Raw genomic sequence first — 26,867 nt, 5'->3', positions numbered from 1 at the left:
CTACCAGTCACCACCTAGAAGCCCCCACTCCATTGAGCAGGCAACAAATAGGAGGAGCCGGTGCTTAGTTGTGGGCAAGCATGTGAGCAGTATAACTGCATTCAGAAAGACTTTAAACAATTTTTTTTCTTTTTTAGAACTAGATAGGCTAATTGAACTTACCTAGCCTAATGGCTTTCAACTTTGTTTAGCTTTTAAAACTACAAATGCAATCAAATGCCACGTTTTACTGATTATTACCACCCCAAAATAGTCTAAGTCTTCCTGAGCTTCCTGCTGTAGATAACCGAATCATTCTCTGCACCTTCACTGCCACCAATGACTCTGAAATACCCATCACAAGAGCCTCCTTACCATAGGCCATATTTATATAGAACCATATTTACTCTTGTTCTGTGCAATTCATTTCCAGGCTATTATCGAGAGAGGTCTTTCCAAAAAGGAAATATGGTCCCTCTCCAACTTTAATTAAAATTCTTCAGTGTCTCTCCAGGAGTTTTAAGATGAAGTCCAAAACCTTTAACTTAATCAAAAAGGTTCTGCACAATCTTCCCACCCCTCTCTCCAGCTTGAACTCAAGTCACTCTTGCTTTCCTCTGGGTTCCAGGTGTACTCACTGATTTCCCAGCACACTTTGCCCAGAATTTCCTCTTCCTTCTCCCACCTCTACCCCCTTTGCATGGCATCTACTCATCTTTCAGTTCTCAGACCAGGCTGGGTCTTCCTCGTAGATCTATTCCAACGACACCCTGCACTTTTCCTTGGTAGCACTCACCACAGTTCTAATTTCTTAGTTATTTGTGTGTCAGGATAATACCAGCTTTCTTGCTAATCTCCAAGCTCCTGAAGGCCAGGGAAATGCTTATCTTCTTTCCCATCGCATTGCCAGTTCCCAGCACAATGCCTTACACAGACTGTAGACCCTCACTGGAATGAATTAGTCACTCAAATAGAACCCAAATAATTCAGACCAAATAATGTAAAGACATGGTGGCAGCTCACAGCTCAGAGTCCTCCTCAGTGGTCTGTGAGATGCCTCATGAAAACTGAGCCCTCTACAGAGCAGAATGAAGCTAGTTCAAGCTCTCTGTTTTCAGACAGAATACTGAAGCCCAACAGATAGGATTTGTGCAAGGACACACAAGCTTCTCTTCTGACATGAGAAGGTAAACATACATTCCCATAGGATTTCTGTTTGCAGAAAAAGAAAAAAACAAATACTGACTTGAATTATTATGACAATTTCTACACATCTAGGAAAATTTCAAAGAGCTGGCAAGACAGGCGCCAGAAGGCAGGGAGAGAGAGGAGCCCCATAAACATACACTTCAAAAAGGAACTGAAAAGCACAGGTAAATACCATTTCTTACCAGGTACTGCAGAGTCCCCACAAAGGAGGTGCAGAGACTGCCCTGATCCAGTTCCTTGGCATATCCTAGGTCAATAATTTTGTGTATTAACTGAAAAAGAAGAAAAAAGCAACAAGGAGAAACCCAAGGGTTAGAATATGTTGTCCTCCTATAAGAATTCTCACTGTCTGCCATTACAGCAGAGGCTACTTCTGGACTCCCAGGTGATATGAGACCTTAACTTGCTCAGAACCACCAAAAACAGAGGGACTGCCCTTGGTGTGGTAGATTTGGGACAAAAGAAAACACACTGTGCAAATGCTGAACAAAAGCTTCCTTATTCTGTGAAGGTCAAATTAAAATACCAGCCCCCTTACCCCCACATACACAAGATTGCTAACCCTGGACTTTTTGAACTGAAAGACCAGGTCAGTCTTTTCTCTCTAAATGTCATCAGTTCTCAAGTCTGAGAGCCAGTGGAAGAAGGAGCGTGAACTGGAGCAAAGGTGAGTGCTGTGATAGTCATGAGTCAGGCCTACGATACTGTCAATACAGACGAAGCTGTATTAGAAGACACTGGTGGCCCACGAGTTGCTACTTAGCTCATCACTCCCAGCTGAACAAACAAGGCTGTGAAGGAGCACAGCCCTAAGCCCCAGCAGGAAGGGATGTCACAAGTTGCTCTGAGGAAATTTCGGTTTCCACCTGGCTTCACAGGCCATGCCTGTTCCACAGCCACATCCAGAACCAACTTACAGCTGGTTTCATTTCAGCATCAAAAGCTGAGGCTCTTTTTTTGACCACAGATCTAAATACCCAAAGGGGAGGGGCAGTGTGGAGAGAGGAAGAGCACAGTGGAGTGTGGTGAAGGACTATGGGTGCTTTGCTGGTGGGGCAGCAAGAGTAAAAACAACTAAGGGGCGAAATCCTGTACTGTCAAAATATTAACAAGAGTGAAACAATGTAATTTTATCAAATAAATAGAAACAATAAAAATGTTCAGACTCTTGGGTCCTCCCTGGTGGTCCAATGGGTTAAATTGCAGCACGCCGAAGCTCGCCACAGCCACTTTAGCAGGAGCAGCTGCTTCAGCATAAGTTCAATCCCCAGTCAGGGAGCTGACCCACTGTCACAACAGACCCCTCCTGTCTTGCCCGCTGCTCCTCCCAGCAGTGTATTCAGTAGATCTGCTGCCTGTTCTGCTCTCCACTTTGTCTCTGGTGATCCTCTCACAACCCCCCCCACCTCTGGCCTGTACCCCAGTTCTGTATGCATAAATAAATAAATCTTTAAAAAAAAGTTGAAACTCTCAACAGATGAAAAACAAAAAGTCTATTTCTAAGATGTGTTACTCCCAAAGCCTGAGGGTGGGGGTAGGAAGACAAACATTATTTTGCTTATCAGATTCCTGCAACTTGGACAATTAACAATGAGATCCATTCAAACTTGCCTAATCTGCTAGCAAGAACTTTTTGCTGAATTATGTTTCAAATCAAAAAGCACTGCCAGAGATTCAAAGCAAATATCAACTCAAGGAAAGGCAAATATAAACAATCATGCAGAACGTGTTCCTTCTCTACCAACCAGCGCAGCTGCCCAGGGGTGGTCCCCAGAATGTTCCAGGATCCAGGAAGGTCACTTACTCTTTGCTCTCCCTGCTGCAAGACAATGTTTTCTGGCTTTAGATCCCGATGGATGATTCTGTTTTCATGAAGGTATCTAAGTGCAGAGGCTGGGAGGTAGAGGGAGGAGGAAGGGGAATGAATTTTCATTAATTCTAAAAGTTTTTCATTCAGAATCACCCATAACATGACTTTCCTGGACACACACTCTGGACACATACTCTGACTTTCAGAGGGGTGGAGCCTGGGACAGATGCTACTCAATGGAATGAAGGGGACTGGACACTGGGCAGGTCTTGCGCTTCCACAAGAAGCGCATGCTCATACAAAGAGCTTTGCATCCAGGAGGTCACCAACTACAGTGTAGAGCAGTGGTTTTCAAATTGTGTTGCCCACACCAACAACCATCTAAACATGTTATGAGTGCCAAATTCTCAGAGACCACCCCAGACCTACTAAATCAGAAACTTTGAGAGTGATCCCAAATATGTGTTTTAACAAACTCTTCTACTGATACTGATGCTGCAAAAGTTTGAGAAGGAAGAGATCTCTAGTCTTCAGGTGGGTAAGGGAGAAGGCCCTCCGGGCATAGCATAGTGCTTTTGGGTCATCTGACCTCTCTAGGTGGGAGATCTAGGTCCAATAAGGTCAGAGCTGCAGGCTTCAAGGAATGAGTGGGTAAACCCTGGAAAAAGAGACCAGAGCACAGTCTACACACCTGACTGTTCACATATGTAAGGTGTCCATTGTTTTGCTAGGCTCTGTAAAGGACATAAAATAAGGAACATGCTCCCCAACTTTTCAGAGCTCAGAATCTGGTTGGGAAAGAGAAGCCTGCACAACACTGGATGTGAGGTGATTGGATGCCCAAAACTTCTGCTGTGAAGAGATTAATGACGCTACAAGGGGCTCATGGCACAGAGCAAGGGGGTCCGCCGGCAGCCCAGAGTCCAGGTAGGATGTGATTTTAACTGAGAGGTTCATAGCTTTCACAGAAATCCTAACTTATTGTGCTATGTAAAAAGAAAAATAAATATTGCAAAGAGATAAATTTATCTTTATTTGATTGAAATGATTGCTAATGGTTGAAAACAGGAAAGAAATCATTAAGTTGTCAGGAAACAAAACAAAGCAAAAGCTTTTCTCTCTATTGGCTACATTGAGTGGAAATGGAAAAAGAAATAAACTCCATTCTCATTAGCAACAAAATTAAAAATTCCATGGAATACATTTAGCAAAACAAAACAAAAAGTTAGTGTTGAATAAGAAAAAGTAGATGATATAAACAAAAGCAATACAAATTACATAACAAGTTTTTTTTTTTTAAGTCTTTAGCAAAAGACATGGCACACAAAATGAAAAGGTAAAAAAAAAAAAAAAAGACTGGGGAAAAATCTGCAGCACATATACCAAGCACACATATGTTAACAGACAAGAAGTCCTTACAAATAAATAAGAAAGCCAGATAGTAGGAAAGGGTCCTGTTTATAAATGAACACAAGTGACAATTAGGCAAAAGATTGTGCAAACTGACAGAAACAATTGATATGACTTTTTCACCTCTTCAACTGCCAAGAGTTTTAGATGAGAAATTAAAAGCACTCACTTCCTTTACTAGAAGGAATAAAAAGTGCTGTGCATTTTTGGGAAAGAACTATAATTATATCTATTACATTTGAAAACCTACTATTTCCTACTCTGGTCATTAGCTTATAAATTAAAAGTATACTAATACACAAATAAGTATGCTAAGTATGCTTATGACATAGGTTAGAGTGAAATCACTAGAAACAAGCTGAAGGTCATCAATAAGAGAATGCTTGAACAAGTTCTGCTAGATCCACATTATACTAGGCAACTTTTTTGTTTCCCTAAGCAACTATTTAAGCACCATTTAGGATGACACTCGCTGACTCAGAAGGATGTCATTAATGCACTGACAAGTTGTTTGACCTGTTTTGTTGTTGTTGTTAAAAATAACAGACGATAAAAAGCAATATAGTACCAAAAGTGTCTTTATAACGAGTCCTCCCAGTGTTACCACACACACACAAACTGAAAGCAGGGGGTGGATTCCAGCTCAGCAGCTGGACAGTGACTCGGTACAGAGCAGGGGAGGAGACCTCCCAGAAACCAAGTGGCCAGACACACAGTGTAAAAACTTGGATGCTGAACATTTTCTGAAAACACATTCAGCCATCCAACTGAGTGCTCCACAATGGACTTACATCTTATTAGATGAATTCCATCAAGATTACATTATATTATAAAAACTCTAATTATGTCTGCCCTTTTAAATCCAGCCTTTGACCACGGTGTTCCAGTTTTTCCTATTTGTTCCTTAACAATGGTAGATTGGCTGAGGTCCAGTGAAACTCTAAATGACATGCGAGATTTCCTGCTTTCTATAAGTGCCTAAAAATTCCACTCCAGGGGACTTCCCTGGTGGCATAGGATTTAAAGCCTCAACACTACCAAGCTGTGGCCAGCCATGGTGGCATGAGTTTGATTGCCCAGCCAGGGAGGTGACCCACAGGGCACAGAAGACCTCTCCTGTCTCACCGGCTGCTTCCCTCAGCAGTGTACTTCAGTAGATCTGCCTATACTGCTCCCACTCTTGTCTCTGTAGATCTGCCTATACTGCTCCCACTCTTGTCTCTCAATGCCCCCTTCACCTCTGGTCTATACCCCAGTTCTTATATGAATAAATAAATAAAATACTTAAAAACAAAACAAAAAAATCCTACTCCATCTCCTTCTTAATTATATCAACTCTTAAAGACCAATGCATCTTATCAGCATTTTCATTTTAGTTGTGGAAAAAAGCAAAATGTAGTAAAATATTCTGATAAATGCACAAGTACAACCTTGCATTCCAGAAGTGTCCTACTATTGAAACTGAGCTAGTGTTTAGCAGGGAGCACAGCTGTGCAACAAGGTGAATGTTTATCATTGACTGAGTACCAAAAGACCCACTTTGGTAAGATACAGGTGTATCAGAGTATAATATACAGAACTGTGAGGTAGTTTCTTCAAAAGTAGAATATATGAGAGCTGGGACTCAGTGTATTTGGAGCCAGTACACATGCTCAGTTAAGACAGGCCTCTGAAGATAGATGTGAGCATCTCAGTACAAATAAGTGGGGACACAAGCAGGTGAGGTGCTCCATAAGCCCCCCAGTGAGAAGAACACACAGTCAGTCTGAAAGCACTATTTCCTTTGCCACGCTGATTCAGAGTTGCCAACAGATTTTTAGTGAGGATGGATGACTAGTAACAGAATCCACTGATGACTATTAATAGCTGTCTATTTTTACATTTAAGCAACTATATATGACAAACTTAATTCTTATTTCCCAGGAGTTATTTATTCTCCAATACTTTTGTCAATCCCAGACCTTTTAATAAGGTCTGGAATTATAGAGTCCTACAGGCATTTTTGTGTGTAGTTTCTTGGGCTGTGATAGGCAAGACCTCATAAGTGTCTTTCAGAAAGCTTAGTTTAGCTTGAATCTACTTTAGAAAATGGTATGTCAAGAGCAGAGGCATAAATGAATCAAAACTGTCTCAAGCCAAGAGAATTTAATTTGATTTAAAGTGGATGGAGAATTGGTATTAAGAAAAACACATGCATTTGAAAGTTTCTAAAACATCAGACTCCCAGTAATAGTGACAATATACATGTATAAAAAATTAAAAATCACTCCATAAAGCATAAATACCGCCAAGTTAATTTCTCATGTTCTAATTCAAGAAAAGAGTTGTAAGCAGCACCTACTCTGAATCTGCAGCTGCATAAGAACACAGCAGCTTCCTTCCACTACTGCATCCAGGTTACTGTCAGCTTTCTTTTGGCCCAGAAGGTGAGGAACATACAAGTGCATAAGTAAAGACTGTGACACTCCTGGAGTTTTGATGAAGGAGCCAGAATCCCAAGTGACAGCTCTTGAGATGTTCAGGTTCCTAATCAAAATAAGGGAATAGAAAGAGGAGCTAGACTTCCATGTAGAAAAGATACTTAGAGGATTGTGTGTGAATGCTTACACACTCATCATGAAGGGATTACTGGACTTTCTTGAGAATGTTTTTGTTTGGGAAACATTTCATAGGAGAGAAGTGAAAGATACGGGGACCAATACACTGAGACAAAGATTAGGAAGAAAAGCCAGTCATCAACTGGTGGTTTAAGTTACCAGCGAGTAAAAAGGTAAACAAAATATTCATTCATTCAATAAAAATTGATTGTATGCCTACTATGTCACTGAACTTTCCAAACGAAAAAAATTGTGGACATATGAAGAAAGATTTGGCCCAGCTAAATATTTCTAGTTAAGATACTCCCTATGACTAATCAGCACAGTAACAAAGAAGTTACGACAACTGCTAAAAGGGAAGTGCAAACTCATTCTTCTCTTATTCCACAAGGACTTGAAGTGTCTTTTATCGTGTAAGTATTGCAGAAAATGTGCCACAGAAGCAAAGCATCTTCTTCACTTATTGGACAAATGATCTGGTGAAAGGGCGCTATACCCAGAAGTCTGTCTTTATTATCATAAACAGGCAGAGATCACATAACAAGAGCAGAGGTGCAGAGGACCAAGTGAGTGAAGAAGCACTAGGGGAAGGAATCCTGTGAAAGGGAGAACCGGCCTGTGAGAGAGAGGTCAGGTGGTCCCCACAGTGCATAGATGGCTAAAGCTTAGGATGTTGAAGGGTCCAGGAACAGCATCCTTTATAGGACCAGCATGACAAAGGCTACCAGGATACTGAGAAATGGGTTTTGAGAGCCAGATACAATTGCCTGTGACTTAGCTTTTTATGACTGTATGATCACAAAAGTGATATACATTCAGTGAAATGTACTTTGAATTTAGTATTAGGGCATTCTGGTTTTTTCCTTTCAGCTCAAGTTACAGGAGACATTCAATACTTCATTTTAAAATAGGTTTTGAGGTACAAGATTTTGTCAAGGTGCAGGTCAGTGTACATATTCTGAACACGTGGAAGAGAGGCAAGGCTAAGTGAAGCTGTCATGAACAGTAAATTAGGTATATTAAATGCATTTTCCACTTAAAATATTTCTTTAAATTCTCCTCCACTTTATTTCTCATTTCAACATTGACCTAATGATGGATTTTTAAAGAAGTAAAAAATTAACCTTAGCGACTGGATTTTATAGTTAAGGGCAATGGTTTTCAGCCATGGGAACTACATTCTACCTGCTTGAGAAGCTTTAAAAAAAAAATGATGATGTCCAGATCCTGTCCTAGAATTCTGGAACTTTAAAAAAGCATATGCACCTTATATGATTATAAGGACGTAACCCATTGTTGGCTGAGGAAGGTCTATACATACTATGTTGGCTATAGTGGATTGGGAGAAATACAAGGTTAAGAGGTTTTGTGTTGATCTAATGATGGACTATGATGAAATTGTCCTTTCAAAAGCACATAAGAGGGGTTAGTAAAATGGGGATGGGGAGGTCACCTGGGAGGTTTCTACAATGATTTGCTATGACAGTGAATCAGTGGAGGCAGTGGGAAAACCATTCTGAAAATCATGAAAGCAGAATAAACATTTAGAAGGGACCTTTCAGACAGCATTGCCCAAATCCCTCTTTTTTAAGTTGAGGACACACAGGCCTAGAAAGTTAGCACAGTTTTCCATGAAGAAGTGGAAAGATAAACGGGCCAAAAATGTTCTTGCCCGAGGTTACCAGGGAAGTTGGAGAAGCCAGTACTGAAAGTCAACTGTGTCTCTCTTACTGTTGTAGTCATTGATCGGGCTGTTTATGCTTTCCAAAACTTTATGGACAAGTGTTTTGAATTTCTGAGATTGACTCACCATCTTTTTTTTTTTTTTTAAGATTTATTTATTTATTCATATAGAACTGGGGTACAGGCCAGAGATGCGGAGGGTGAGAGGATTCACCAGAGACAGAGTGGGGAGCAGAACAAGCCGACTGATGGAGTATACTGCTGAGGGAAGCAGCAGGCTGGTCAGGAGAGGTCTGCTGCCCCATGTGGTCACCTTCGGGGCAGGGATTGAACTCATGCAGAAGTGGCTTAAGCTTCTTAGTGCAGTGCTTTAACCCGCTGCACCACCAGGGAGGGCCCTCACCATCTTTTATTGTATATCCACAGTAAGAAAAACACTAAGTAGAGCTAGAAGGGAGCTCTCCCTCCCTTAAAATCCTGTGTTCTCTTTGAAATTCCCTTTGCTCTTTAACATTAAAGAGGTGATGGGAGTAGGGACAGAGATGGGGACATAGAGAATGCAAGCTCAGAGAATTAAGACAGATAAAACAAGGAGTGGGTCCCCGAGGTTTCAGAGGACAGGATGTATGGTCACTCAGCATCATGGACTCAACCCTAGGGAGTCAAAGAAGACTGATTGACATGCAAGAGCCCTTGAGGCCAAAGCTCTAACATAACTGGCTCCCAGGTGACCGGAACCTGGCAGGTCCTACCCCTTAGGTTGCAGAGAAGTGGGCCCCTAGGCCATGCCAGTCTGCCCTTAGTCTTGAGACTCAAGTCTGTGCCTCCTTCTGGCAGAAGGAAACACACAGTCCAGTATTTCCCAAAGGATGTTGATTAACACTGTGTAAAGTGGATTCTCTTTAAATGTAATTTCCTCAAGCTATTTTAGGGTTACATTATATAGAAGTCCAGCTCATTTCTGGCTGTCTCTACACCTGTCCCTGGATGGCCTTCTAGCCTTACAATGATGGTCTGACAAGCCTGTCCTGGAGTAGGAACCACAGGGCTTCCCCAGATGCCTGCCAGACACCTGTTCACTTTCTTGTGTGTAATTTGCAGTATCTTCTTAGACAATTTAAAGTTCACTGGAAAAATCTCACCTGTCTATCATCTTGATGCTGCTCTGAGTGAGCATCTCTGAGTAGTTAGTGGCACAAAAGAGGCCAGAGGGTAAACTGGTTTAACCTAGAAGATGAGGCAATAAATCTGAACCCAGAAGGTCAAGGGTGTGGCTCTGTCATTTATCTGAAGTTGATGGGCAACTCCAACAAAGGGCAGATGGGGCCAACACTTGGAACAAACTAGAATGAAATAGGCTCAGGAAATGTTTTAGAATACAAAAAGAGTTATGTTAGATGAGTTCCAAGAAAAGATTTTGAAATCTGGCTCAGTGAAAAGATTCGTGCAAAAGAAATAAATTTGATGACTCTTGTACACAAGTCAGAAATGTGAAAGAAATTAAAATACAAGTCTCTTGGCACCTGCCAAATCTGAGGTGTGACTGCATTCAAAATATCACTAAAATAGGAATGGGGGTCATTTCCAGATAGGGCAGCCCTAATAAGACAACCACTGTCTAACTTACTGGATCCCAACCTTGGGTCATTTGCCCAAACCAGGGAGAATGAGGTATTTCAAAAGGATGCTAGCAATCAAATACAGAGGAGAAAGGAATTATATTTGTTGATCACACATAATGCCATGAGCAGAGTACTAGGCTAGGAGCTATATATCATTTTAATCTCGTAACAATGCTGAAGTGCATAGTGTACCCATTTCACAGCTAGTAAAACCGATCTTATAAATTAAGAAACATGCTTCATGCCACACAGCCAGTGTGTGAAAAAGCTGCTGTCTGATCTGGGAGTGCAAATTACAAGTGGACATCTGCTGTTGTTTCTAAAGAAGATCCTGCTTTTAATTTCCTTTGGGATTTACTTCATTCCTTTGACAATTATCTTCACAGAAGTTGCTATTTAAAGTTATCCAGTTCCAAGGACATAAAGCAATGCCTTCAAGAATTTAATTCTACTATACTAGTACTTCAAAACCTCATTATTTCCAATTTGGGATCACAAAAAGGAAAGATAAGAGACTCAGGAACCTAAAGAATTTAGTATCATCCACCTGCAGGAGAGTTAAACGACATCACCTCAGCATTTAGAAGTTTCCCTGTCTTCACTATTCTGATTTTCATATAACTTACACATATACACACACACCTGGAGTAGGTATACAAAAGCTACCACATAAGACAATGGTAACTGAACATAAAAAGTGTTCAAAGAATACAACCAGGAGTGATTTGACTAAATATCATCGGAGGATTACTTGAGGAAGTAAAATAATATATATGATAAGTAGAAAGTAATGGGTACATCAACAAATAATTTAAAGACTTTCTTAATAACCAAGTATTGAGTATATTTTAATAATCTAATGCATGGAAAACATTTGAGAGACTAACATTATAAAAAATGGCTTGAAGCTTTAACCAGAGAAAAACAAAAAAATACACATGAAGGGTAAACTATTTCCCAAACTATTAACCTGTCCTTAACCTGACAAAAGATAAATTAATAATTTGGCCATTGAGGGAAAAGACACAACCAAGCAAATGTCTAAGCTAAGTATGGAGGACTGGCAAGATGACAAGAAGGCAGGGGGTGTTCTTGGTCTAGGGATGAGACCCTCTGAGGAGACGTAAGGCCCTTCCAGTAGACACACAAGGGCCAATGCACAAAGGAACAGCTGGCCATGGCAGGTGCCCACTCCCATAAAGCTGGTTCAATCACCCTGGATACCTTAAGCCTACATATATTAAATATCAATTATATCTCAATAGAGCTGATGGGAAGAAATCCCAAACTGGTGCAACATCAACGTGCTGTCACTATGAACTCTGCCCAAGGACACAGCCACCAGGTACAGAGGGAGAGGGAGTTTTCTAGGATTTTTGGATCCTAGTCTTAAATATAACATTGCTTGAATTTCTCCTCTTGATTCCTTCTTTTCTTCCTTCTATGAGAAACAGCACAGAGCGGGAAGAGGCAGCCCAGGCCAACAAGGCAAGGTGTTTCAGAGACTGTGGCCCACCTGTCCTTCCAGGCCAAGTCAGAGAAGGCACTTTACACATGTGGAAAGATAGTAAGGACTAGGAATCTAGACAAAGGGCATATGAGTTTCACTGTACTACTCCTTCATCTGTTCTAAGCATTTCATGTTTCTCTAAGAAAAAAAAAGTAGAGCAAATAGAATAAAAATATACAGCTTCAAGTAGGTTGAGGTGTGAGTTGGACGGAAATATATCATTGCGCAAATCTGGAAATATATCATTCCCCAAATCTGAGAACAAATACCTGGCAATCAATTGGAAAACTAAATTTTAGAGTGCTATCAACTTGTACCAACAATTCTGGAGATTTAAAACATAAAAAGGAGCCATGTAACACTAAACCAGAGACATTCAGTAGGGGAGGAGGAGGAGGAGGGAGAAGAGTCAGGACAGGAGTGGGAAGAGCACAAGGACAATGGCAATGGTGCACAGGGGAACCGGTGGTGGGAATTTCACAGGGAAATCATACATTGTACAAAAATGAAGGATGATATAATGAATATATTTTTAAAAATTAAAAGTTCAAAAAAAAAAAAAAAGAGGCTGGGGTAAGCCCTGTCTCACTTCTGAATCTGTGTCCCTTGCAGGAGCCATGAGCTGGCCTGTGGCACGTGTCCACAGTTCCCAGAGCAGGCCGGGGTCGGAGGGGTTACACCTGACCTCTGCAGGCTGAGCTGGCTCTCTTTTTCCCCAGGCCGGCCTGGCCTTGAAGTGCACCGAGACCCTCATCTGAGGACACCAATGGCACCACAGAATTAAACAAGGCTATTTTTCCTACCCTCTGCGGTTGTAGGTTGTAAAAGAGCTGCCCATGCAGAAGTGGAAAAATACATTGCCAAGGAATGAAGTTCATTCATATGACAACCTATTCCATCACTGGCCATTCCAGGAAAGTAGGGAGTGGAGTTTTTAATGGGAAAGGAAATCTGCTCCATGTACATGGCAGTTCACTTCATGACTGAGTCCGGAAGGAAGGGAAATCTATTTGAGTTCAGCGCCTGCCTGACTAGCCCCTCGCTGACCTCCCTATGCCGCCACCCAGCCCAGCAACTGCCCACTCTGAAAGGAGGTGAGGACTCTATGTCCTACCAGCCTCACCAGGACTTACCAGGAGCACCACAGCTCTCCTGGAGGGAACTTACCAATGTCACTCAGCAAGGTGAGAATGGCTCCTTCCCGCAGGCCACAGCAGTTCTCAAACTGGTTCAAGTACTGTCAAGAAGGTGAAAAGAGTTATCAGAATGAGTGCCCCCCCCAAGTCCCAATGAGCCCACAAGTGTGTCTGACCAGTGAGAGTGCAAACCCTGACCTGGGCTTTGGTACCTGGGTTGGGGCAGTATAACTGGCAGGAATTGGTAAGAAGTGGAGAAGGACCAAGAACTCTTGTACTGGTAACTTGGTCCACAGTGGTATCTTAGTCACCTCACGATGAGGGATTTCCTGTGCAGCCTTTTTGAGGAAAACAGCCTAGAGGCAGCCCAGCCACACACAAGTCCACTGCACCTGAGCACCCCACAGGGGCGGTAGGATACATCCCCTGAAAACCACCCTCTGTCTGCTTCCCTGACATCTGACACCCACATGGATTTGCTAATGGGAGATGGTAAATGTAGGGAATATTTAATGAGCTCTTACTTGTGCCTTGTACCATGCTAACTTGGCATGGACTAGCCCAGTAAAGCACATCCTGCATTGTCTGACTTCATCCTCCCACCACCTTTGAGGTAAACACAGCCGGAATTTCCATGTCATAGGTGAGGACCCGGAGACTGCAGGGGTTCAGTCATCTGTCTGCCCCCATGGTCCTCGCAGGCACATCTGGAATAGGAAGCCATGTCCATCTGAGTTTCCAGCCCACACAGCTGCCCCTTGCCCCGCTGGGCCTCTCGAGGTATTGAGGGGCTCAATATGCAACTGGAAATTGGCCTTAAATGAAGACAATAGAGAAAATTTCCAACTGGCACTCATTCACTAACCATTAATATCCAAGAGCTTGTTTTCTGAGCCAGGCATCCAGGTGTCACTCTTTCTGGCTTCTACATTTGCTCTTATGCTCCCCAAGATTATCTTTCTAAGCCTGGAGGTATCATTTTAAACTTTGTAGAGGGGGAAACAGGATACTTCATTTGGAGAACAAAGATCAGGGCTCTGGACAGCAGTGCCCTCTGCCCTGCACCTTTGGGTAACAGCAAGGACAGAGGCCCCTGGGGAAGCATTTGCTTCCCCCAGATCCTGCTCCCCTCTGCCAGGTCATTCCAGGTCACCCATGCCAAGTCAGTCATGCTGAAGTTCTCTGCCCTCACTGACTGGCTCTGTGCCACCTAAAAGATGAAGTCTAAAGTCCCCTGCCCAGCTCCGGAGCCCACTGGACACATCTCATTCACTTCCCACGCTGTCAACTCAACTACAACATGGCTTTATTGCCTTAAGTAACTACAGTTAGTAATCAGAGGATTGTCAAAGATTAGGAAAATCAATGCGCTGTCAGGCTTCCCATTTCTCAGCTGTTATCAGTGCTCTGCTTGTGGGTCATGCCAAAGACTGCTCATATCCTGCTGTGCCACTGCCAGGATGTGTCCACCTCCCACGGTGGAAGAACCACTGGGACAGATCGACTCTCATGGAAAGTTCCCCTCTGAGAAAGGAGGTGGGTGGGGCCAGAACGCTGCACATGATGCTGGCTGCAGGAATTCACATACAGACTGTGCTGCCTGAAGGCCCTGCACCCCTCACCGCCAACATCATGGCCTTCTACAGCGATGGGCTGAAATACAAAAACAACTTTTTCATTCCGAGTTTGTCTTTTCTTCGTACAGTTTACAGATGGATGATGCAGAGGTGACTGGGTACTAGGAGCTGAGCCTGAGCTCCACTCTACCACTGTGGAGGGACTGGGAAGCCACCTAACTAACCTCTGGGGGCCATGTCAGCTGCCCTCATGGGAGAGTCACATTTGCTTTACTAACGTCACAGGGTCATTGACAACCAAATGGAGCAACATGTAAAAGCAGGATGTGCGACACTGTTTTAGAGACTCCTGGGAAGGTGGACGTAGACAAGTGTCCCTGTGACCAGGGAGGGCTGCCACTTGTCACCCTGCCCTCAACCCCGGAAGCAGACAGTGTAGAGAAGAGTAGTTCATGAGGTGAGAAGGCAGCACGCCCAGCCCAGGGGTGAGTCAGGGGTGCACTGGAGCCCCAGCCCAGTTCCCTGAGTGTTTTTAGCCAAGCCCCTTCCTGCTCCCCTGTGACCCTGAGAGCAGTACTGCCATATCTGTGGGAGAAAGCCCTCCTAATAAGGACAGTGGTGACGCTGAAACTGAAAGACAGAAGTGGCCTAACATGCCAAGGGAGACAAAAGTTTGTCTTGGAGCCCATCCAGTCTCTCCCTGTCCTCAAAACCTGATGACTTTTTACTTGTCATTTAATAATCCCTGTGTAGAATGTACAGCAAGCCCTTCCCTGACTTTCTCGTAAGAGCCTCTGATTCAGTGTCTTGATTCACACCGCACACACCATGCATGGAACAGGGGGATTCGAAAAAGAAAAGCAAACCCACTGAAGCCAGCTGTGGTTTCTTGAGCTTCCTGATGATGAAGGTGGCGAAGGGCTCCCCACCATTCCCTTCCCAGGCAGGCTGTAGGCCCTGCCACCCAGGAAGCCTCACCCTTCGGAGATCTCCTCCTTGGCAGTACTCCATGGCCAACAGGGGCAAGTCATTGGGAGCCAGGTTCTGCATCCCCTCAGGGACATCCCGGGCGGCCACCACATTAGGGTGGTTCAGTCTAGGAAGGAAAAGAACTAGTGAGGGAGGAGCCTAAACTCTGGCTCAAACACATTTTCCTCTCTGCCCCAGTCTCTGAAAAGCTCACAAGGAAGGCCTGGAGCAGCCAGGAGTCCTGGGGAGTAAGCAGGAGTCAGGGGCTGGTGATGCAGCTCAGAGCCCGGCAGCCAGCACCACACCACTCCACTTTCAGCACCAGAATTTAATCAAGGGCTCTGTGAATGACCATGCGTGACATAATTTTCTTCAGAGGACCCCACATAAAGTCCTTGCTGTACCTTGGAAGTGTTTCTCATAGCAGAGAAGTAAGACTTCCAAGACCATGCCATTCCAGTGGGTACATGTGTGATGCATCTTCCTTTTTAAGATGCTTGAAGAGGGAGCATCTGTTTGAGATTTTCCAGACCAACTTGGTTGCTAATTTACCTAACCGTTTCCTAGCAGGAAGACAGCACCCACCCAGCAGGCTGACAGACACTGTCTCCAACTGCAGAAACATGGATCAGCACTAGGCTCATTGCAACAGAGAGCCATATACCACTTTTGAAGTGGAAAGACAGAAGGAAAAAATGATTTTTGCTGGCAATGAAAAATTCACTGGAATGGCTATTTTAAATTATTTCATTTAACAAACAAAACTCACCAAAAGATCCAATGTGGGACAGACTGCCACTGCACTAGAAGTCATCTATCTGCAGAGTCTGGCTGGGGTCTGATGGAGAGACTGAGGCTAAGGACTCAGCAGGTGAGGCTGTTTCTCCAAAGCTCAGTGAGTTCCCTCTAAACTCCATCTCAGTGTTTCTTGAACCCTTGGCCCGAGGTCCCTGTTCCCCACCCTGCAGCTCTGTTGGCTCGGGGTGATGGGTCCTCCCTCACCTTCTCATGATCTGGATCTCCAGACACCAGCGCTCACGGTTCCGGGGGCTGAGTTCCTGCCGGCACTGCTTGATAGCGATCTGCTCACCAGTTTCCTGCAGAGAGAATGCGCAGCATGGAGAGCGTCACAGAACCAATTAACAAACATGTAGCGAGAGCTGTGGGTCACTTTCAAAATGCTCTCCCAAGGATAGGAAGCCCTGACTGCTCCCTTAAACTCTGCGGCCACATAGGTGTCCACTGACAGCTCCCATTATCCAGCAGCACCTATATCAGTCTGTCCCCACCACTCCCACCTCTCACCTTGCTTTCTTCTTCCTCATTTCTATCCATCCAGACTCCACACAAAGGCCTCACTCAGTTCCATCTCCTCACAAAATCTTACTGGCTATTCCTGCCTGAGAGAATGCTCCTTCCTCCAGCCCTGCCTGGTTGTGCTAGGCCAAACTACAACGCATTGCTCATATTAACCTTTTCTACCTACACACATGGCATTTCCACATGGCCTGACCTAAGACCTGACACCACATTGCTTTCATGCTTCCTGCGACACTTCTCTGTCATGTTTCTCTCTGAGAGAGTTCTGTGTCTGTGGAAAGAAGGAATTTCAAGTACAGTAAAAAGAACCTCCACCGCAGCCATATACTAGCTCTGTTACCTTGGGTGGCCCACTTGATCTGACTCAGTTTCTTCATCTGTAGAATGGGATTTCTGAATCCCGCCTTTCAGGGCTGTCGTGAAGCTGGGCACTAAGCAGCTTCCAGGTTGCTGCTCAGGGACACTTTTGAGCAGACCCACATCATGCAGGTGCTCCTGGCATCTAAAGCTGCTTTCCAGCTACTTTCCCACGGCCCCTCCCCCAGCATCTGACTGCAGCTGGACTAGACCTCACTCAGCCCTGCCCCTCTGACCCCCATGTGCAGGCACTGGGTTCCTCCTCCAGGGGACTCTGCCTTCCTCATTGCACACACACCCCAGAGACATTTTCTGTAGGGTCATATGTTATTTTCTCTCCAGTGAAGTTTTGTCCATCTCTAAATCTTACCCTAGTTACCCACACATACCTCAAATTGAGATTTCATGAATGGAAGAACAGGCATTGCTCAGCTGGGACTAGGGGTTATTTTTTCCCTATTCCTAGTCCCTTGCCCTTTCTAGCTCCTAGAGGTTACCTGCATTCCTTGGCTCATGGCCCTTTCCTCTATCCTCAATGACTAGCTAAGTGTGTTACATTGTACACTCTGGCACTGACTCTCTGTTCTGACTCCCTCTTTTACTGTTTTTTTTGTTTGTTTTTTTTTAAGATTTGTTTATTTATGTACACAGAACTGGGGTACAAGCCAGAGGTGCAGGGGCGGTGAAAGGTTTCACCAGGTGGAGCATAATAGGAAGATAGACGAAGTACACTGCTGAGGGGAGCAGCGGGTGGGTCAAGAGAGGTCTGCCACACCATGTGGATCACCTCCAGGATGGGGAATCAAACTCACACTGAAGTGGCTGAGCTAGCTTGCAGTGCTGCATCCTAACCAGGGATGCCCCATCTTGCGCCGCCAGGGATGGCCCCATCTTCTACTTTTAAAGACTCTGAGGTTAACTTGATCTGTGCGGATGGATAATCCAGGAAAATCTTCCCATCTACAGTCAGTTAATTAGCAACCTTAATTTTATCTGCAACCTTAATTCCCCTTTGCCATGTAACCTATGTTCAAGGGATAAGAACATATACAGCTTTGGGAGGGGCCACTATTCTGCCAATCACTAATAGTATGCTTAATTCATAAAAATGATAGATGACCCAAAAGGTGGATTTATTAAGTGGCTTAGAAAATACTTTAGCTAAAACTGTCTGTCTATACATAGTTAATTGCAGTCTTTTGCTCACCATAAATGTTGGACCTAACACACAGTTGTCACCTGGCCAACTCTAGAATCCAGAATAATTTTGATACTGAAGACTGTGAAGATTTCATACTGGCCTCACTGTCCAACTTAGACTAAAAAAGAGTAAAATTTAGCAAGAGGAACAAGTCATGGAATAACTGGACATAGAGACCAAAGCTGACTTCTCTTTAGCTCAGCTATATCTTCTGGTTGCAGGAGAGATCCTACCTTCCTAGACCTTGGAATGTCCCAAATCGGCACAGAAACACTTTGCTTACATACTGGACCTTTTGGAACTCTTCTAAAACATCCCCGGTTTTCCATGAGTTTCATTTGAAACAGAAGCCCAAACTGAATGAATTTCTGTTGCTAAAAGCATACCTGCTCTAAAAAGCAAAACTCAACTAAAGTACAGAAACAGGCTATGAATGCTAGTTTTGAGCATCTGTGGACTTTCTTTTCACCAGCAATAAAACTCAATTAGCAATGACTGCTTTAGCACAAGGTAGCCTTAAGGTCAGTTTGTAAAGGAGCTGGCCTAACTTCCTAAAGCTAGTCATCTTTTAACAGCTCAGGAAAATTCATAGGAAGCCAAGAATTGGCTCAAACCCTTAGCTTACAATGCCTAGTCTCTTGATACCATGGCAACCACCCCACAAACCATTGTGGTAAAAACACAATTAGTAATAACCTCTTTGTTCCTTCTCAGGTCCTGTCCTCCCAATTTCAAAAAAAGTGCAAAATTGCGCTTCTCTGGTGGCTTAAGGTTAAGTCTCAGTGCTGTCACGGCTATGACCTGAGTTTGATCACCAGCCAAGGCTCTGACCCACATATGGCAGAGCAGACCTCTCCTGTCTCACCCCCTGTTCCTCTCAGCAGAGTATTTCAGTCAATCCACCTGTTCTGCTCCCCTCTCTGTTTCTGGTGAATTCTCTCACCCCCCACACCTCTGGCCTACACCACAGTTCTTCTACAAAATAAATAAATTAGTTAATTAACAAATAATAGTAATACTTAAAAGAAGAAGTGCAAAGCTGAGCCCAGAGAGATTCTATGGACAGAACCCAGGGCTCAGATTCAAGATCCAGGGCCTGGCAACAACCTATGCCCAAACTCAATGATACTGACCAGTCTACACTGAGACAGTTCTTCAGCCTTCTCCTCCCAGTGTAAACACCCACTGGACACAGGGAACACCAAACTCGCCCACAGGAGCTCAGGGGTAAAGCCTGCCAAGGCGCAACTCCCTTTCCTTCACCTGTAAGTGCGTGACATGGAGCCCATTACTGAAGAATCTAGATTTTCATCTATCAGACAGAGATGGCTCTGCCCCCTGTGGTGCTGTCAGAATGAGCTGGAGTGCCGTGTACATAGTGAGTCCCAAGTAAACAACAGTGGCACTGCTCCCTTTCTCTAGCTCGAGGTAGAACTGGCTTCTCTTCTCTCAGACTGTCTATGGTCTACCCCCTTTCAGAATCCTGCTCAACTGCCATTTCCGCTGGAAGCCTCTTCTCCTCGGAGCATTTCAGAGAGAGCATAGATAGTAAGCAGTACAAAACACAAAACACAGTACAGCTAGCACAAAACACTCTTGACTAATAGTGCCATTATTATTTCCTCACAACTTGGAGCCAGTAGGAATATTAGTATTCCTAGGTACTCATTTTATCTCCATTTAGGAGAGGTTTACCTTTTAGTTTCTGTTTCTCTCAGAGAGCTTATGTCAGTGTTGAGATATTCTCAGTGATTTGACTGACTATAAAGTCATGAAACTTTAATTTAAGTCACATAGAAGCTGACTCTTCAGTGACATGACAAGTAAAAGTGAGTGCCTTCACAGAAGGGATAACCAGTGACACCTAACCATTTATACCTTTATAACAGTATGACCTTGGGACCTATGGCAACAATTCCCAGTCTGTCACATCATCAAAGTGCACAGAGAAATACATCTGCAAAGCACCTTAGGATGTCTTCAGATACCTCCAGAGAGTGGCTGCCCCATGTCCTGCACAGACATGCTAAGAGCTGAGGGGATTAATACCTTAGCATGGTCAAAATCCATATGGGAAGTTATGGCCTAAAGCCAAGAAGCTAGCCAAGTCACAGTGACAGTATGAAAGCCCAGGGCTGCCTCCTGACTGATGTGGCATGAGGTTTTTTCACTCTTATTTCTGAAAGAGGCTTTATGTGGAGTTCACTTAGGTTATCTCCTTCCATTGTATTTAATAAAAGTCTTAATGAAAATACCAGCCTTGGCTCTCCCTGGTGGCGCAGCGGGTTAAAGCACAACACTGAGAATCTAAAGCCGCTCCGCATGAGTTCTATTCCCGCCTGCCCCGGAGGTGACCACATGGTGTGGCAGACCTCTCCTGGCTTGCCCGCTGCTCCCCTCAGCAGTGTACTTGTCAATCTGCCTGTTCTGTTCCCCATTCTGTCTCTGGTGAAGCCTCTCACCGCCCCTGAGCCTCTGGCCTGTACCCCAGTTCTGTATGCACAAATAAATAAATAAAATCTTAAAAAAAAAAATACCAGCCTATCTAGCATGCACTGATAGCTGGTTTGTGCTGACCATTAGCAGAAGATTTATGGGACTATCTACATAGCAAGGATTGTTAAGGCCCAGGGTTGGCAAGAGAATCAGTGAAACTGGTACTCTGTACCTAGTGGTACAGAGTCCTTTCTCACTAGGAAACTCATCCTGGAGTTCTCTGTTTAACAAGGACTTAAGTATTTTGTCCTCCAAAGAAGGATTTTTCCCTTAGTGCTTCAAAATGAATCAAACTGACTGTGGAACAAACAGCATTCTGTGGAATACTCAGATGATCTAGGGATGTCCTTAGCAGGGCAGTGCCATGCTAGTGCCAGTGCCAGGGATTAGTAAGAAACGGTTGTTAAACTCAGTGGCTTGAAATAACCCATTGTAGGAGTAGTTACCCTATGGAAACTGATATTTACTACTGATAAGAGTTTTGCTGTTGTTTTTTCAGAAAGGTGATTTCCTAGCACCACTCTCTGGGCCCACTTCAATCTGCCCCTGATTTGAATGGAGCTTCCCACTGCTCAGGTCAAAACCAAGCTTCCTCAGTGGACTTCTCTGACCTTCTACACTTCAGCCTCTCTGGCATCTGTCTCCTCTTTGTCCTCCCTTCTGTTCATACTCACCTTTCAACTCTGCCTACTTGCCATGACCTACCCCTCTCCAGAGCTCTGGTCAGGCTGTTCCTTCTGTCTGGATATCTCTTCTCACCTTCTCTGCCCCACCAAATTCTACCAATCCATCAGACCTCCACTCAAGCACCAATTTGTGGAGAAGTCCTCTCCAAAATGGATTGGTCCAGCACCCTGGTATAAGGTCTCTGCACTCTCTCCCATTCACATTTACCACAGTGAGGAGTTTACATTTATAATTATTGATTAGAGGCTCTTTCCCTTTCCTAAAAAGGTCTTTATTAAAAACCAAGAGGATTTTAATCACCATCCCTTAGTAAACAGTCAATAAGTATTTTTGGGTTGACAGAGTGAATGACTGTGTGCATCAAAACCACAAATATTTAACAAAGTTATTCTTAATAAGGAAACTGAAAGAAAAAAAAAAGAAGCAGACAGTGCTCTCTGGCTGACCAGGAACTTAGAGCCTTGACAAGACACTCCCATAAGCAGGCTAAAAGGCAAGAGAAGAGGCATATGCCAAATGAGTAGAGCTGAAGAGATTCAATGAAAGATTAAATTCTCCAGTTCCCATGGAATCAAGGAGTCCTTAACACATTTATGAAGGATAGCCTAAAGTTGATCCTGGTAGAGTGGGTATAATTTATATAAAACCACCTAGGGGAGACAGGCTTGACACAGAGGGCTCAGCTGATCAACCTATCGAGAGCTAACATGAAAAGGTAATGTTAGAAAGAGAGGGTGAGGCCACAGAGTGAAGGGGCCTCGAAGAGGAGAATGAGGGAGTTTGGCTTTTTAAACATAAAGATCAAATTGAGATTTTTGAATCAGAACAGGATATTAAAAATAGTAGTTCTAGAAAATTCTCTCTTATTCTCTCGCTTACCTATCTTTAAAGTCAGAGACAAATTTCCCATAACAACAACTTTCCAATCCAGACAGCAGATTGAGGCTATTTTGAGCAACAAATGGTACCGATCTCTCTTTGCAGGAAACCAAGATGGCTCTGGTTTAGCTACAGGGAGACATTTTCTGTAATTAACCCTAGATCCTATGTCCTGTCTAGAAGCAGCCTGTCTCAGGCATATGTGGGAACATAAAGACTACTAGCTCTTCTGTTGGAATGTTAGGCCTAGTAACACTATGTCTAGAACAAATTCAAGCCAGTTAAGTTTCTTTCTTTTTTTTAAGATTTATTTGTGCATACAGAACTGGGGTACAGGCCAGAGGCTCAGGGGCGGTGAGAGGCTTCACCAGAGACAGAGTAGGGAACAGAACAGGCAGATCGATGAAGTATACTGCTGAGGGGAGCAGCGGGTGGGTCAGGAGAGGTCTGCCACACCATGTGGTCACCTCTAGGGCAGGCAGGAATCAAACTCATGCGGAAACGGCTCTAGATTCTCAGTGCTGTACTTTAACCCACTGCGCCACCAGGGAGGGCCAAGCCAGTTAAGTTTCTAAGGAATTTTAGTCATAGGGTTTGCTGAAATCCTAGTTTCCCAGAAGGAAATATATAAGCAGTTTACCTCTGGCAGAACTATACATCATCTCTTGCTCCACATTGTTCCACCCCTCAGAACTGACAAGCCTCAGAGGAGGCCTACAATGTCTTCCAGCAATCTGAGAAAGGACAGCAGGCATTGTAATGACCTTCTGACACAGTTAGCATCTCTTCAGTCCAAAAAGTTGTTCAACAGTCCTCTTGATTAAAAAGGCAGGTGTCTTCTTTCAAGGAACTTGGTGGATATGAATATTGAATCATGAATCTAATTTTAGCTATTTAGTGGCTGAGGTTTCCTTAGAACAGTAATCTACAAATTTTGTATACTGTATCCCACAGATTACCCAAGACAGAAAAAAAAAAAATTAAAAGGAAATGAAACTGTTCTGATATCAACTATATGGTATGCTCCTACGATCATTTATCGGAAAGTCACATTTCAGTACCGGTCTCCTATGGAAAATGAGTGTTTCCAGGCAGGGGTGAACAAGGGATTAAGGAGATGAGTGCAGATTGCGTGTGCTCGCCCTGCTTGGGTAGAATTATGGGTTGCATTATTCAGTTTTAGTAAAATAACTCTCATAAAGTAGATGAGTAGCATAAAGAGATCCTGCAGAGAATTTCAGTACCTGTAACTTCTGTACAAACAGGAAACTCTTCTAGTTTAAGAAACTCATGTCATACACTTTATTAAAGAGTAAAAAGAATGAGAATCTAATCAGTTCTAAAAAGAAGTCAATCCAAATAATCCCAAACTATAAGCACTATTTGAAATATGGATTTTTATTCACTACTCTTTTTATATATTAGTTTATCTTTACATATTTTTGTGCATTTTTCCATCTCAGTTACAATCCCCTTGGGTTTCCCATCACCAAATCACCCATGTGCCATCACCATAGTCCAGTGCATTTCCCTCCCCCATACTGTTTTTCATCCGATTCCCCACTCCACCCCCACAAAATGTCTCTGGTATATAGCTGTTCATCATTATCATTATTTTCTCACCTGTTCCATTATATTCCTGCTATGAGAGAAGCCATATGGTATTTTTCCTTTTCTTTCTGGCTTATTTCACTAAGCATAATCTTTTCCAGCTTTATTCACTACTCTTAATGATAATTCTCACATTCATATGGTTTTCTCCCAACCATCCTAGGAAGCCATCATATTGGTAAATATTTAAAATGTTTTTTAAAACATTAAGAAAATCGGACCCTCCCTCGTGGCTCAGCGGGCTAAAGCACAGCACTAAGAAGCTTAAGCCACTTCCGTGTGAGTTCGATCCCTGCCTGCTCTGGAGGAGATCCATATGGTGGGGCAGACCTCTCCTGACCTGCCCCCTGCTCCCCTCAGCAGTGTACTTTGTAGATCTGCCTGTTCTGTTCTCCACTCTGTCCCTGGTGAATCCTCTCACCCTCCGCATCTCTGGCCTGTACCCCAGTTCTGTATGAGTAAATAAATAAATCTTAAAAAAAAAAAAAAGCATTAAGAAAATCATTATTCTCATCCTTCAACTTTTTCTAGTTTATTGATCAATATATTTTAAAGATTTTATTGATTTATTTTTGTGTAGAACTGGGGAGCAGGCCAGAGGTACTGAGGATGAGAGAATTCACCAGAGACAGGATGGGGAGCAGAACAGGTGAATCTACTGAAATACACTGCTGAGGCGAGCTTGTGGGGAGGCAGGAGAGATCTGCTGTGCTATGTGGGTCAGCTTTCTAGCCAGGAATTCAAACTCAGCTCATCGTGATGGGTCTTCATAGTGGAAGTGCTGAGATTTAAGGTAGGCTATCAGGGAGGCCGCTATTTTGTATTATAACATGTCATGTATTACTACACTATATATTCCTGCTTGAGAACCTAATATTAATATAATGTTAAAATTATATTTTTTAATTTAAAATATAAATCAAGGCTGCAAAAGTAAATTAATTTTGAGTTTTTAAGGCAATATAGTCAGTTACTTAAGCTTGGAGACCACCAATCTAGAGTTAGTTTGGCGGCCCTGAAGTCCTTTTCTTTCTTCGGTCACTCTCCTCTAAGACATCCAGTGGCCAAAAGTGAGTCCCTCAACCCCGCTCCCCCGCACCCCCCCCATCCAGTACAGCTGGGGGCACAGGCAGTGAGGGCAAGAGATGAGATGGTTCAGCCTATCCCTTCTAGGCCCGGGTTCTCAGGTGTACAGAGTCCCTACCTGATTGTGCCACCGGATGACGTTTCCAAATCCCCCGGTCCCAAGTCTTTCTTTCATCTCCCAGGCCCCGCATGTCTGGGTTGGTAGGGAAGGTGACCAACTCATACTGCTGCTGTGCTAATTCTGTAAGCAATATGAGGTGGGGACACAAAGTTGTGATTAAGGAAAAAATGGAACTCAAGGAGATGGAAAAGTAAGCGATATCACTGCCCTTCAACTTGAGAAAAGAAAAAGCAAATGAGGTTTTTATTCTGTAAATAAACCAATTGGTTTAGTTTGTTTTTGGTTCTCGTGAGCAATTTCTGCCTTTCTCACCTTCCCCCACCCCCACCCTGCGGTCCAGGAAGTCAAGAGGAAAGTCACTCAAAGAAATTTAGCCCAACACCCCACGACCTCCAAAGGGGATCCCCAGCTTGGACTGGCCAGCACACATTCTGCCTGAGGTGGCGGGGGACAGAACCTCCTTCTGACGTCCCCACGGTCACGTGTGTCTTCCCACACGTGAAGTCCGAATGAATCAAGGTTTTCTCTGAAGTGACCCCCCTCGAAGCTGCCTCCATGGAACCACCGCAGCCAGGGTAGTTCTCTGGGCCTCTCAACTCCAATCCCGAGAAACGCTACCACACCCGGAAACCCCCGACTTCTAAACTCGACAAAAGTTTCCTCAGCATCCTCCCGAGAGGAGAGAGGTGCGATCCCCTCTGGACTGGAGAGACTAGTGGTGTGCAGATGACACCTGCCCCCCCCCCCGACCCCCGACTCCGTCCAGCCGGAGGACTCACCTGTCAGCGGGGACGCGGGGCGGGGGAGCGGCTCCCTGGGGCGGGGGATTTGGGGGTTGGGGCAGCAAAACCGGGGGCTCGGGCACCACCCCGAAGACATTAAAATAGGGGAATCTTAAAACTTGTCAGCGAGCGCCACTTCCTCAAACACTTCCTGCTCTGACATCACGGAGCACGTGGGCGCCACCAGCTCTTAAAGGGGCCGCTGGGGGCGCCGGCCAGGCGCGGCCTCTGGACCCTGGGAAAACCGCGGCGCCACCGGTGGGGCACGATCCCTCCCGCGGCTAACGTGGGAAAGATGAATGTAGCTTCTAGGCAACTCTGGTCGAACTTAGACAGGCTTGCTCTGTGAGATAAAAGACCCCCACACACACTCCCTTCCCTTTAAACTAGTGACTTCAACCTGAAGCTATTTGGGGTAGGGGAGATGGGGATTTCCTCCCACTACCCCTCCTGGGGTGAACTTGACTTGCTTCCTAGACTTTGAACTAGCTGGAATTTCCCCACACGCCCGCTAGGATTGATTTAGGTACCGTTTACAAGAATTACCATTGCCCTCTGTCCCCACGCTGTCCTCTCCTGTCTGGCAGTTCTTTGGCTCTGTGTCAAGAATGATAAATCAGGCCTGTAGTCCTTAGAAGTGACAGATTCACTCCACTCTTCAAAAAACAACGAAAAAGAAATGAATCTGGCATTGTAACAATAAATTTCAGGTTCAGCCTCAATGATGTAGGGAAATTGTGACACAGGTTCTCTGCGGGCGGCAAGATATTTTACATTGAGTTTCTCTGAGCTGTGGCATTAAATTAACAGACAAGGGTCTCTGTG

General features: G+C 44.1%; 1 protein-coding gene across 2 annotated transcripts in view; it reads right to left on the bottom strand.

Moving 5' to 3' along the window:
* IKBKB (inhibitor of kappa light polypeptide gene enhancer in B-cells, kinase beta) overlaps positions 1-26,208 on the bottom strand; it is a 43,618-nt gene extending 17,410 nt beyond the window's left edge. Inside the window, exons 1-7 of one of the 2 annotated variants that reach the window (XM_004682278.2) lie at positions 26,040-26,208; positions 25,258-25,380; positions 16,505-16,599; positions 15,512-15,629; positions 12,988-13,057; positions 2,993-3,081; positions 1,371-1,460 (exon numbers count right to left, since the gene is read on the bottom strand). In XM_004682278.2, coding sequence (XP_004682335.1) covers positions 1,371-1,460; positions 2,993-3,081; positions 12,988-13,057; positions 15,512-15,629; positions 16,505-16,599; positions 25,258-25,362 — 567 coding nt within the window. In that variant the 5' untranslated portion in view covers positions 25,363-25,380; positions 26,040-26,208. Of the gene's footprint in view, positions 1-1,370; positions 1,461-2,992; positions 3,082-12,987; positions 13,058-13,480; positions 13,659-15,511; positions 15,630-16,504; positions 16,600-25,257; positions 25,381-26,039 lie in introns of those variants that run through there. The other variant, XM_012724934.1, reaches the window with a different exon arrangement.
* Positions 26,209-26,867: the final 659 nt, after the last annotated feature.

Source organism: Condylura cristata, unplaced genomic scaffold (genome assembly GCF_000260355.1).
Source record: "Condylura cristata isolate star-nosed mole 26May11 unplaced genomic scaffold, ConCri1.0 scaffold00014, whole genome shotgun sequence".
Classification (NCBI taxonomy): Eukaryota; Metazoa; Chordata; class Mammalia; order Eulipotyphla; family Talpidae; genus Condylura; species Condylura cristata.
This window is presented reverse-complemented; position numbering and strand designations above follow the sequence as displayed.